Source organism: Mya arenaria, chromosome 8 (genome assembly GCF_026914265.1).
Source record: "Mya arenaria isolate MELC-2E11 chromosome 8, ASM2691426v1".
NCBI lineage: Eukaryota > Metazoa > Mollusca > Bivalvia > Myida > Myidae > Mya > Mya arenaria.
The window spans coordinates 50,523,224-50,538,462 of NC_069129.1; the positions used below are offsets into that span (position 1 = coordinate 50,523,224).

Here is a 15,239-nt window from a genome sequence, read left to right on the forward strand (position 1 = left end):
TCCTGAGAGTCAAGTTTTGCTGTAGGGTCATCGTTGGCATGTGCAGCTGCAATTGTGTTCCCTTAGCTTAGCTATTTTCAGTTCTCTTGGGCTTTTTTGTTCCGTTCATTGATTTCGTACAATGAGCTTTAATGAAAAACAACTGAATGACTGAACAAAATATAGTTCATTTATTTGGAACCTGTGTTAATGCAGTTTTGTATATGAAATTCATCTAAACTTCTCTTGAACTGCAAATTCAAACTATTTACAGTTATTATATATGTATTTGCTTTCAAATATCCCTGTGACACTGGCTTGAGTGTGGTGTATATCTGCTCTGAGTTCAGTTAACGCTAACTAAACCATTCGGAACTCCTCGGTCATTTTCCATCGAAAACGGCCTCGAATGTATGTCGGTACATCAGTAGAAGTAGTTCGTAAAAAGTTTAATAACAGTATTGATTAATTGAAGTGTTTAAACGTGTATTTTGTATATCGTAGTTTAAATTGATTGCCAGTGAAGTGTATTATTGCATAAATAATTAGATAATTAATATTCACAAGAGTTATGTCATTACGTTTAACTGCTAAATTTGAATTACTACGCGATCAACTTGAGCGTAGTTAAATGCAAAGACTATGGCAATGTAAACCGTCCATATACATCCGTGCATTTGATGGAAAACGGCCGAGGAGTTCCGAATATAACTAAAGATATTTACGACAAAAGTTTTCGATAAGGTTCCCCGCTTGCAGAGTACGCTCTGCGATGCAACAGGGATACAATACATAATAGTTAGCTAACGTGAGCGAGGGAACTCAGGGCTGCTCCGCGACAGTTAACAGTCGCTCACGGTAGCTAATGTTTGCCATTTGGTTCCCGGCTTGCAGCAACTGAAATATATCATGCGTTTAAATGATTTTAGCGGTTAACTCCAATGTTCTATATTTAGTTTATTCCAATGTACTGGGGTTGCTATGATATAACAAAGATAGTAACATAATGATGCACATCACATTAATGAGTGTATTTCACATTCTGTTTTTTCTGCAAGGCATGTTTCTAAGTGCTTTATCTAATTGCTTTCTGTTCATTGCTGTTGGGTTTTCTAATGGCATAATCAGTTTTCATCACTAACAAACAATTCAGTAGTTGTAGTTGGAAATGAGCTTACATATATATCATGCAATATTTTATTATTATTATTATTATTATTATTATTATTATTATTATTATTATTATTATTATTATTATTATTATAATTATTATTATTATTATTATTATTATTATTATCATCATCATCATCATCATCATCATCATCATCATCATCATCATTATCATCATCATCATAATAATAATAATAATAATAATGATAATAATAATAATAATAATAATTATTATTATTATTATTATTATTATTATTATTATTATTATTATTATTATTATTATTATTATTATTAATCATAATATAACGTACGTGTATTTTTATTTTTAAAACGTTTTTTCCCTAAAATTAGGTCATTGCGTATGAAATATTCCTCTCCCATGAATAAAATTGCATACTTAAATACAAAGGAAGTCGACCAAACTTGAAATATTGACGATGTTACTTCCAAAGTCAAAAATGCATTTCTGCAACTGTGGTCTACAGAGCTGAACAAAACGATAAACTTAACTACCACGTCATAATCAACTGACCAAGATGCAGCGTGCATTGACTACGAAAAACACATATAGGGCTGATTGTTTACGTGCGTAATTAACGACATCGGTGTTAACTTTTTACGTAAACTGTTCGATGATACGTTCTTACATTTGAAAAAAATCAAGAACAGCAGAAACGGTTGTCTATAATATTGTTTGATATAGTGCACATCACAAGTGTAACAAACTTCAAGAGCAATAACGATTTGAAAATTAGCACGGATGACGTAAACAATCTTCTGAACGATCGGTCCATTAATAAGTTGTAACTTAAGTCGAAGACTGGCTGCAAAACTAATTCACATATTCATTATTTGATACAAGAAGTTCTTACACGTTTGTATATAACGATGACCATGGGCTAGTCACTTGACCGATGAACCAGAAATTCGTCAATTACGATAAGTTCAGAATACTAAACTGATGGATCACAAGTTCGGCAACTACGACAAATTCCCAACACTAGACCGATGTTTCACAAATTCGTCATCTACGATAAACTCAGTCCTTTAAATTGATTGAACACCAATGCGTCAATTACGATAAACTCAGTCCACCAGACAGATGAACCAGCAATTTGTCAAGTAGGATAAAATCAGCCCACAAGACCGATGGATCACTAATGCGTTCACTACAATCAACACAGCCCACAAGACCGATAGATCATTAATGCGTAAACTGCAATCAACTCAGCCAAGTAGACCGATGGATCACTAATGCGTTCACTACAATCAACACAGCCCACAAGACCGATAGATCATTAATCAACTCAGCCATGTAGACCGATGGGTCACTAATGCGTTAACTATGATCACCTCGGCCAAGTAGACCGATGGATCACTAATGCGTTAACTACAATCAACTCAGCCATGTAGACCGATGGGTCACTAATGCGTTAACTACAATCAACTCAGCCAAGTAGACCGATGGGTCACTAATGCGTTAACTACAATCAACTCGGCCAAGTAGACCGATGGGTCACTAATGCGTTAACTACAATCAATTCAGCCAAGTAGACCGATGGGTCACTAATGCGTTAACTACAATCAACTCGGCCAAGTAGACCGATGGATCACTAATGCGTTAACTACAATCAACTCAGCCAAGTAGAGCGACGGATCACTAATGCGTTAACTACAATCAACTCGGCCAAGTAGACCGACGGGTCACTAATGCGTTAACTACAATCAACTCGGCCAAGTAGACCGATGGGTCACTAATGCGTTAACTACAATCAACTCAGCCAAGTAGACCGATGGATCACTAATGCGTTAACTACAATCAATTCAGCCAAGTAGACCGACGGATCACTAATGCGTTAACTACAATCAACTCAGCCAAGTAGACCGATGGATCACTAATGCGTTAACTACAATCAACTCGGCCAAGTAGACCGACGGATCACTAATGCGTTAACTACAATCAACTCGGCCAAGTAGACCGATGGATCACTAATGCGCTAACTACAATCAACTCAGCCAAGTAGACCGATGGATCATTAATGCGTTAACTACAATCAATTCAGCCAAGTAGACCGATGGGTCACTAATGCGTTAACTACAATCAACTCGGCCAAGTAGACCGACGGATCACTAATGCGTTAACTACAATCAACTCAGCCAAGTAGAGCGACGGATCACTAATGCGTTAACTACAATCAACTCAGCCAAGTAGACCGATGGATCACTAATGCGTTAACTACAATCAACTCGGCCAAGTAGACCGACGGATCACTAATGCGTTAACTACAATCAACTCAGCCAAGTAGACCGACGGATCACTAATGCGTTAACTACAATCAACTCAGCCAAGTAGACCGACGGATCACTAATGCGTTAACTACAATCAACTCGGCCAAGTAGACCGACGGATCACTAATGCGTTAACTACAATCAATTCAGCCAAGTAGACCGATGGGTCACTAATGCGTTAACTACAATCAACTCGGCCAAGTAGACCGATGGGTCACTAATGCGTTAACTACAATCAACTCGGCCAAGTAGACCGACGGATCACTAATGCGTTAACTACAATCAACTCAGCCCACTCGATCGACGGATCACTAATGCGTTAACTACAATCAATTCAGCCAAGTAGACCGATGGGTCACTAATGCGTTAACTACAGTCAACTCAGCCCTTAGACCGATGGATCACTAATGCGTTAACTACAATCAACTCAGCCAAGTAGACCGACGGATCACTAATGCGTTAACTACAATCAACTCAGCCAATTAGACCGACGTATCACTAATGCGTTAACAACAATCAACTCAGCCCACTCGATCGACGGATCACTAATGCGTTAACTACGATCAAGTCAACTCACTAGACCGTTGGATAATAAATGCGTCAACTACGATAAACGCAACTCACTAGACCGATGGATAAAAAAATGCGTCAACTACGATAAAAGCAACTCACTAGACCGATGGATAAAAAATGCGTCAACTACGATAAACTCAACTCACAAGACAGGTGTATAAAAAATGCGTCAACTACGATAAACTCAACTCACAAGACAGGTGTATAAAAAATGCGTCAACTACGATAAACTCAACTCACAAGACAGGTGTATCAAAAATGCGTCAACTACGATAAACTCAACTCACAAGACAGGTGTATCAAAAATGCGTCAACTACGATCAACTCAACTCACAAGACAGGTGTATCAAAAATGCGTCAACTACGATAAACTCAACTCACAAGACAGGTGTATCAAAAATGCGTCAACTACGATAAACTCAACTCACAAGACAGGTGTATCAAAAATGCGTCAACTACGATAAACTCAACTCACAAGACAGGGGTATCAAAAATGCGTCAACTACGATCAACTCAAGCCAGCAGTAACTACAAATAACAACCACTCATACATTATGAAACATGTGGTCCTCATCAACGATTATCATAACCGCTACAAGTAATCAATTAATCCCAAAACAAAACCATCCTCTCACTTATAACCAATTCGCAAATAAAAGAAAAGCAAAAAAACGGCTGTCTGGCTAGGTGCCACTTCTCTGCGACTAGGCACAGTCACGGAATTTGATAACGCGCCAAGATTCCGCTGTTGCATTTCATGCGTCCATATCATACAGAGTTGCGGTTAGTATCTGCATATTGTTCATGCATCATATAGTAAGTTATGTGATGTGGTGTCTTTTAGTAATCGAAAAAGAGCACCGGAAAAAAGCACCATTAAACTACACACTTAAAACAGCACACTAGATGCACAGCAATTCAAAATTTGGCACGCATTGCATATGTAATTAATAACTTTGATGATATAATATGTACGATTACGTCATTATCTGTAAAATATATAAAGATTATATGATATCTATGATAAAAGTATGTTTTCATTTACCGTAAAGTATACAAAATTATATCATGTACGAAAACATTATGTTGTCATTTATCGTAAAATATACAAAATTGATATAATATGTATGAAAACAGTATGCGTTATTTGTCGTAAACAAGTTTAAAATTTATATAATACGTACGATTACAGTATGTTGTCATTTACCATGAAATATACAAATTGAAATTATATGTGCGATTACATTATGTTGTCATTTACTGTAAAATATTCATAATTGATATACGAGGGGGGTCCGCAAATTTCCCGGACACCCCTCGTAATACGTACGATTACAGTATGTTATAATTTACCATTAGATATACAACATTGACAACTTCAGGATTACTTGGAACTGTCTGAACAAAGCCAAGCTTCTCATTAGCCATATGACCATCGAACTATAATTTGTACTTATCGTCCCGTTCCACCAACGCTTTCATGTTTGTTTGAACAGCAATATGTAAAACATGTTAACTATAATACCATAAGCCCTCAAAGACGAAGTATTATCTTGTTCGATCTGAACAGCAGGTTGTTTTTACTTGAACATCCACACAACAGGTGATTCCTAGCTGGCTCCGAAACGTTTGCACTTGGTTTCCTGCCTTGCAGATCCTCGATTTTGCAAGTTTACTAATTCCCTCGATCTTATGATACGAACTTAAGGTATTCAACCCATAATACGTATTTTTCTGTGCCTGGTGACACCATTCTTTCTAAGTATAAACGGCTATGTTTCCCACCATAGGGTCGCCGGATGAATTCTTATGCAATTGGTACAAAGCTTCTGGCGAAAAAAACAAACTGTTCGCGTATACGCGCTTGGTAATATAGGGATATTCGCGTCAACACTAAACTCATCACTTATTTTGACTGAACAATTTATTTGGAAGGCGATATGTGCGCGGCTTATGCAGACTTAATGGTTTAGTTAAGCAAACAGAAACAATTTATTGGTTTCATACCATACGGAAAACATTATCTGAAGAAAATTAAATTGTTAAGCGTTTGCCCTCTAAAATTAATTTTGACCTTGCAAAATCGGCTATTATATTTCGTTGGAAATTCAGGTCCGAAGTAATAACCAAAACAATTTTGTTATTTAAATAATTGTTATTTATTTTAATTTTGTTATTTATTTTAATTAGTATACAAAACCTTCAATACCATGCTGAAATTATGTGGGGTCACCAGAAAAATTTACATATCGCTCAATGACACGATAATTGACTATCGGTATGCGAGTCGTTTTCGGACAGCAGTAGTTCACGAACAGTCGCGATTTACGATTTTTTAAACACCTCAATTGGAGCCAAAGTAAAAAAAAGTTATTTTTGCAATATTCCTACAGAAAGTGCTGACGTTTTTTTTTCATACCAAAACTTATATTTAGTTATCTTCAAACATCAAAATATTATCTCGATATTTTTTTTTTCAAAAAGTGGCCAATTACTCGCATTCTGGTAGCTTATTAGTGGGTCGAATACCTTAAAGCCAAACCTGTTTTTCATCAATCCTTGTTACGAGGCAATAGACGTCAGGTTTGGTTTTCGCATTCTTCCTGGCAAAAAGTATAGAATGTTCTTAAACACCTATCGAATGTTCGTCGAGATTGTCTTATAAGTTCGTAAATTATGTTCCGCGCGTGTAAGATGTAATTTCCCGTGTCAGGAGTGATCTAGCGTTAGATGAGGCCTTTTTAAAAAAGATCTTAGTCGAATGAAGTCGATTTCAATCGTAAATTATTTTTTTATGATTTCTTGTGAAATATGATTAAAATGATTGAATCAATGATAAAGTTTTATCATAAGTTCATACAAATATCTTTTGTTAATGCTGCACTCTTGCAGATTGATCGTTTTGAACACTTTTTTGTCTATGAACGAGCCTTTTTTGCGTAAACTGGTGATTTAAGACTGCTGACAAAAGATTTATAGCAGTTTATTATATTTACGTTCAAAAATAGATGTTTTATGTCCAAACGCGTTTCTTACGCATTAAGAGTAATGAAATATCGGCAGGGTACCAAATAATTGAGATATGTTCTATTGTGTATTATCTAAAACTGACAATCTATGAGAGTGCAGCTTTAACAGATCTCGAAAAATACGATATGAAATGCCTTTACTTTCCGAAAAGCTAGTAATGAATTATTTTAGACTAATAATTACAAAGTAGTGTTTAAATGAGTATTTACCAGATGCTGTTTGTGAATAAAAGTAGGAAAATAAATAAATTTAAGCAAAGTTTGAAAAGAAATCGCAAATAAAAATTCTGTGAACCAACACCATTAACCTAATTAGACAATTAAATATAACTGAACAAGCAAAAAAACCAGCTCAATGCTATATAAGCCAAATTAGAGCACATAAATAAAACTATTCATCTATTATTACCATGATTTGATATCTGCCTGATTTTCAATAATTATACCTGTCTGTGTCGAATATAGCTTGAATGCAATGTTTTGTCATGAGAAAGTTCATCGATCCGATGTCCAATAAGGAGCCAATGACGTCAACTTCGCGACAAAATAACTCTTCGATATACCAATTATACAATTTCTCTTTTTAGATACAAAATCAGAGACTTTTCAGCAAAAATAGCTCATACGGTAAATATTTGAAAAGACATAAAAGCCGAACTGTCCGTTTATGGCTATATTTATGGTAATATTTCATGCCTTCGTTTATTTGTGCTTAATAAACGGTGGTAACATTGAAAAGACCGTGCTAAGTCAGATTCAAAAATACTGCCATTGTTTGGAAAAGTAATTTCTGTGAATCTTTGATGTTTGGTTAAGTAACAAAATTGGCAAGCTTGATATTTAACAATTAAAATCAATGAATACACATAATAACAAACAAAATCTTTAAGTGATAAACCTTTAACTACTTACTTAATAATGCTTTTATTGAAAATATTAATAACTGATAAAAAGATTGTAACCGTATAATCAATAGCTGAAAACGCACAAATATTTATTGACTGGTGGGTCCTAAAAGATTAACACGATCAACTATCGTCTCATAAGGTAGAAATAACGTGTTTTCTGCGCATATCTTTCAAATGAAACACGGTATTCTTTCAAAAGAACCATTGTTTTCGATATTCATTCATCCTATCGGTAATTTAAAACAATTGTATTAATTGTGGTATTGCTCTTTGGGGAGTAAGAATGCATCTTTAAGTAACAAAATTGGCAGGCCCGATTTATAACAATTAAACTATTAGCGCAGACTAGCATATTGTTGTGTAATACACATTCTAAAACTATAATATTTTATCTATTTAAAAAATAAATCCATAATTATACTTTTATTTCTAAAGTAAATTTGGCGGCTGCAAGCGACAGTCCCTATACCGAATTCTAGTACTATCAACATGAAGACATATAATTATAATCAAGGAAAGCTACGATATACGCCATGTTTTATCAGTTCGAAACAATTCCCTCTATAACATCTAAAAGTGTTAATGAAAAGGGTCAATCTGCCACAAAGACCTTATATTATTATGTCAAGTACCGCGCACATAACTTCGAGAAGGTGAGAGCAACAGAGTTTTAACCACATCTTCTCTCAATGCCACTTAGAACCTTTTCGTGTTCAGCCGACGTAAGTGTTTCCAACTCTGAAGCTTACCTGAGTGCTAATAGTCAAAGTGAACAACACAGACAAACCCAATATTGTACGTGAGTCAACCGCGATGAATTGGCGAGGGAGAAAACGCTGACATTGCGGAATTCACGTGTTGTAAATAGGTTTTGAGCTCGCCTGTTTTCGGAGATAAACGTCGAAGAATTACCTTTATTCTGCTGCCATCGGCGGCGGAGTTGGAGTGCACTTTATTAATGACGGTCATAATTTTGAGAGGAAAAACCCACATTGTTATTATGGTTAATTGTATGAAATAAAAGTTCATATATGTGAACTCTGACGGTGTTGCAAGTCCTGTACGTTACCCTTGCTATACTATTTTTGTCTAATTTTAATTCTTGGTCGACTGATGAAAAACAGTAGATAGCTGGCATACGATTGCTGTACTCATGTTTATGATATGTAAGGTAACATATAGACGGAACAATGGGAACTACACGGACAAGCGCAATGGTCTAAACATTCGGAGCTCCTCGGCCATTTTTATCGAAAACAACCTCGGATGGATTTGGACGGTTTACATACTCAAAAAGTGGTACGTTTAAGTCCGCTGCAAGTAGATCGCGTAGTAATTTTATTTAGCAGTTAAACTTTATGACTTTACTCTTGGGAATCTTAATTATGATTGCAATAATGCACTTCACTTGCAATCAATTTCAACTTAGATCAATAAATACAACTCTAAAACACTACGTTTAATTAATGATATAATTAAAAAAAATACGAACTACTTCAACTGATGTACCGGCATTCATCCGAGGTTGTTTTCGATAAAAATGGCCGAGGAGTTCCGAATTTAGTCTAAAATTAAATCAACACCTCAGCCATTTTGCATTGAAAACAACCTCTAATGTATGCCGATATATCGGTAGAGGTATGCCTTAAAATTAATGATAATACTATTAATTATTTGTAATGTCTAAACTTGTAATCTGTATAACAAAGTTTTAATTGATTTCCAGTAAAATGAATAATTGCATAAATAAAAAAGATTTCTAAGAGTAAACTCATTAGGCTTACTGCTAAACTGAAATTACTACGCGATCTACTTGCAGCGTAGTTAAATGTAAAGAATTCTGACATTGTAAATCATCCTGTTGCTTTCGATGGAAAATCGCCGAGTTGTTCCGGTTTATCCGGGTTAAAGGTACAAAAATCATTACTAAATGAGTTAAACAAAACGTCATAAGACAAAAAAGAGACAAAACCAAAAATATTATGCAAACAGTATGCAGACGTAAAAATATAGTATATTTCAATAACTAGAAACATTTTGAATAAATAATGATGTTGACAGAACTTTAAAATACGTATTATATAAACAAAGATGTCAACCAGGGTAAAATTTGTATGGTCAAATAACGAAGAAAATTAATGTAAGAATGCCTTGCGATATTCTGAAACATGCAAGTCACGACATTTTAAGAGCCTGACAATATATTTGTAATAAAAAATATTGTTTACAACTGTGTTGTATGGGGGTGTTATTTGATTGAAATAAATCATGTTGCTATTTTAATGCATTCTTTTTCTGGTGTTTGGCTGATAAGTATTACTTGTGCGTTTGTCTTGTTATTAACCACATTGCTTTATGTATGACTTTATGTATGACTTTATGTATGTCTTTATGTATGACTTTATGTATACTTTATGTATGTCTTTATGTATGACTTTATGTATGACTTAATGTATGACTTTATGTATGACTTTATGTATGACTTTATGTATACTTTATGTATGACTTTATGTATGACTTTATGTATACTTTATGTATGACTTTATGTATGTCTTTATGTATGACTTTATGTATGTCTTTATGTATGACTTTATGTATGACTTTATGTATACTTTATGTATGACTTTATGTATGTCTTTATGTATGTCTTTATGTATGACTTTATGTATACTTTATGTATGACTTTATGTATGACTTTATGTATGTCTTTATGTATGACTTTATGTATACTTTATGTATGACTTTATGTATGTCTTTATGTATGACTTTAAACGTTTTGTTCACGAGTGTTAACATTGTAAATCAAGATTTGTTTGGTATTTTTTCTGACTTGTTCGTACACGCTATCGGTTCCAGAAACCACAAATGTCACACTCTTTAGTATGCTATTTATAGATATTACCTTTTAGAAGGAGACTTCTAATTGCATATGGCTTTATTTAATGTACACATAAAATTATTTTTATTTGGATACTTAAGGAAACTAAATCACAAATGATTCATTTTACATTTTAAACATAGCAAAAACCTATATTTGTTTTGTCAATTCATCGATAGAGAAGTTGTATTGATAAATAGCTGTTGATGTTACAAATAACAAGTTAAACCACCTGTAAATCGTATTTAAAGAGGAGTGACCAAATTGAAAGATTTGCTTATCTAGGGTTTTGAACTAAACGTTAGCGCATATATATCGAAGAAGGCTCTAAGTTACATTTTTTAGAGAAATAGATAGAACCATGTTGCTTTCACTCATAAGTCTTTCTGTTCGTGTTTGCACCCTTAGTATAATGTATAACTCGTGTGTTTCCAGGGTCGTACCAGGGACAATGGTTACGAGGGATGCGCCATGGTTACGGGGTGCGGAAAAGCGTTCCATACGGACTTGCCCACCACTACCGGCCCAAGGCGCTCCGGGCATCCCTCACCTCACTTCGTAGCGAAAATGAGGACGAACAGGTCGTTAAAAACCGCGATAAAAAGCTCGACGAGGCCCGCGGTGGTTTCGTCCTCACGGCCCGAAGTGAAGAGACCCCGCCCGTACGACGTAGGTCGTTTTTCGACAAACAGGGACGCACCAGCCTTCGGAAGACGCTCATGTCTGGTCTACGGTTAAAGAAACAAAAGAGTACAGGTGATATTAACCATTCCCCTAAACGTCAGACGGGGTCTGTTAGGAGTACCATAAGCAGCTTAAGTCATGTCAGTGCCGAGTCCACACAAAGTGGTATGACTAACGCTTCCATGTATACAGATAGTAATTTAAGTTTCGTTAGTCAAGACGATATTACGGATGTTAATGTTACGGAAACATACATGGGTGAATGGAAAAATGATAAACGGTCAGGATTTGGAGTAAGTGAAAGATCTGATGGATTAAAGTACGAGGGCGAGTGGTTTAACAACAAGAAGTATGGTTATGGTGTGACGACATTCAAGGAAGGTACGCGAGAGGAGGGAAAATATAAAAACAATGTGTTAATATCATCAGGAAAGAAAACTAAATTGTTTTTAATTCGGACTTCCAAGCTTCGGGAACGCATAGACAATGCGCTTTTAACAGCCCAACGAAGTGCTCAAATAGCTTTGCAGAAAGCGGAAATTGCTGTTACTAGGTGGGTACCCATGATTTTTAACATAGTCTTGTTTGTTTGACAAAATTGTACATATATAACTCAATTCCGTCGTTGGAATCAATCGGAACAACCTCGGATGTATGCCGGTGAATCAGAAGAAGTAGTTCGTAATATTAACAATAATGAACATAATATTATTAATTGATTGCAGGGCTTTAACGCGAACTTTGTAATGCTTAGTACAAATTGATTACCACTGAAGCGTATTAATACACTGCATTTTATAAATAATTAAGATTCCTAAGAGTCAAATCCTTAGATTTTACTACTAAATGGAAATTAAGAAGCGATCTACCTGCACCCTACTTAAATGTAAAAAATATGACATTGTAAACCCTCCATAAACATCTGAGGTTGGAGGGAGAACGGCCGAGGTGTTCCGATTGCGCTGGAAACCAACATACGATGCATTCCGATACGCTCAATAAAATCGATGAATGTACAGAGTGTAGCGTATAGGGTCACACGATGGTTTCTCTACGACCAAATATTTTTTTAGTAATGGCCATAATTATGGGTACGTATTGGTATTGGAACGACAACGCCGCCGGCGACGATACCAAGGCTGTCACAATATAATATGATATGGAGTGGGTCACACTTTGGTATTTGACGATGACCGAAGCATAAATCTAACAATTATGTCATTAAATTGGTATAACGGCGGTTGTTTACCGCAATAAACCAAATATTCACATGTTTCCACATTATCATTAGCTTAATATACACATATATGTATGTTTTACATGTAAATATATGTGTGTTTGACATAAACATATATATGTGATTAGCATACACATTTATGTTTGCTTTACACGTATATATATATGTTTGCTTGACATAAACATACGTGTGTGCTTTTCATATACAACATGTTTCTGCTTGAAATGTACATATGTGTATATGTCTGTGCTTGACATGAACACATTGGTGTCCTTGGCATGTGCATATAAGTGTGATTGAAATGTACATATATGTATATGTTTGTCCTTGACATGAACACATATGCGTCGTTGACATGTATATATATGTATATGTTTGTCCTTGACATGAACACATATGCGTCCTTGACATGTACATATATGTATATGTTTGTCCTTTACATGAACACATATGCGTCCTTGACATGTACATATATGTATATGTTGTCCTTGACATGAACACATATGCGTCCTTGACATGTACATATATGTATATGTTTGTCCTTGACATGAACACACATGCGTCCTTGACATGTACATATATGTATATGTTTGTCCTTGACATGAACACACATGCGTCCTTGACATGTGCATATATGTATATGTTTGTCCTTGACATGAACACATATGCGTCCTTGACATGTACATAAATGTATATGTTTGTCCTTGACATGAACACACATGCGTCCTTGACATGTACATATATTTATATATTTGTCCTTTACATGAACGCAAATGTGCCCTTGACATGTACGTATATGTGTGCTTGACATAAACTTATATTTGTAAAAAAGCAGCATTGATTGTCTGCTTATAAAGCACACTGTTTTGTAAAATTGAGCATGCCTCTCTTCCTCTGCGGGACTCATTTTCTCTGACGACGACAAATACGTGTGCTTAATTTCATGTCAAACTGTCAGTTTAATTGCCTAATGGAACGTATTGAAAATGCGCTAAAACATTGTTTACTGTCGGCGACGTTTCAGACCGCATTACCCATGGGAAGCATGCACAAATTGATCCGCCATTCTGGCTTTTTGCTGTGTGCCTCAATTATTGTGGTTGCAATAATGTGGTTTACGAGGGTGTCTTGTTTTGATCCGATGGTTGTTCTGTTAATAAGGTCACTAAAACATAAATCGTAGGTTTCAATTCGTAAAACTGAATCTCAGCATTGTTTGCAATGAACTTAGCATTTTAAGGTTTTGAAGCATTGACGGGTTATGGTCTCACAATCGCCCAATCTACCAAGTGAATTTCAAATCAAGTGCATGATCTAAAGACTAAGTGCTGCAAATCATAAAACTAAGATCCTAAAAGCTGGAACTCTTCATCAAATGATGATTTTTGCTCAAACATTGTCATTGAAGTCCACAATTTTGAAAAAGATGTTAGCAACGCGATTCGCCAAAGAACTGTTGCGTGATTGATTGACATTATCAAATGATGTTACCAATGACTTCGATAAAAGTTAAAATATTCATGCAATCGGTTGTATCAGTCCCTGTGGCGGAGTGATCATGACTGCGTTTTTTTTTTTAAAAAACATATCCCGTCTGTACCGACGTGGGTTTGCTACCTCACTATCGCCAGAATATGTTTTTAAACTTTAATTGTATTTTTTTCTGCAATTTCGGTATCAATGATTAAAAGAATTTTAAAAATAAACATTTTCAGATGCATTTTCGGGAAAACGATTTTTTGGTAAAAAAGCATGAGCGATTTCATTAAGATAACGTTCGCATGGACGGCGCGGTATCAAACATAACTCTTTGAGATCGCATTTTGTTTATCTGATTAACAAGCACCATTGTTTAAAGTGACACTCTTATTCCAAATCAATACATACACATGTATCACAAACATAAATTTTGAGTTATAAACCTTTAACTACTTACTAAATAATGCAATTATGGAAAATATAAATAACTGATAACAAAATTGTAACCGTGTGTTTGATAGCTGAAAACACAAAAATATTAAATGATTGTTTAGTGCGAAAAGATATACAGTGATCAACTATTGTTCCATTAGGTAGAAATACCTCGTTTTATGCCCCTTTATTTCAAATTAAACTCGATATCCTTCATAAGAAGCATTGTTTTTGACATGTATTAATCGTTGTTTTTTATATAGTAAAACAAATGCATTAATTGTGGTAAATCTTATTATTTTTTATAAGTAAGAATGCATCTTTAAGTTAAGTTACAAACAGTAGTATCACTGATATTTCCTAACAAATGCACCACAGTTTAATGACACTCATTATTTAAAGTGTTTACATATCGCGTTTAATTGATGGCAGCAAGCTGTACTGTACACATGATTCTACGCAGTTTTGTGTTGAAAAGACGCAAATACAAAATTACTCAGAAACATATTGAATCATATGATGTCAATCAAAATTTACTTTTTTTCATTTAGTTATATTATAATGATGGAGCCTACATAAAA

General features: G+C 35.0%; 1 protein-coding gene across 2 annotated transcripts in view; it reads left to right on the forward strand.

Moving 5' to 3' along the window:
• The window catches only part of LOC128243027 (junctophilin-1-like), a 67,960-nt gene that overhangs the window by 35,947 nt on the left and 16,774 nt on the right, over positions 1-15,239 (forward strand). For both annotated transcript variants that reach the window (XM_052960494.1, XM_052960495.1), the window contains one exon: positions 11,262-12,063. In XM_052960494.1, coding sequence (XP_052816454.1) covers positions 11,262-12,063 — 802 coding nt within the window. The remainder of the gene's footprint in view (positions 1-11,261; positions 12,064-15,239) is intronic.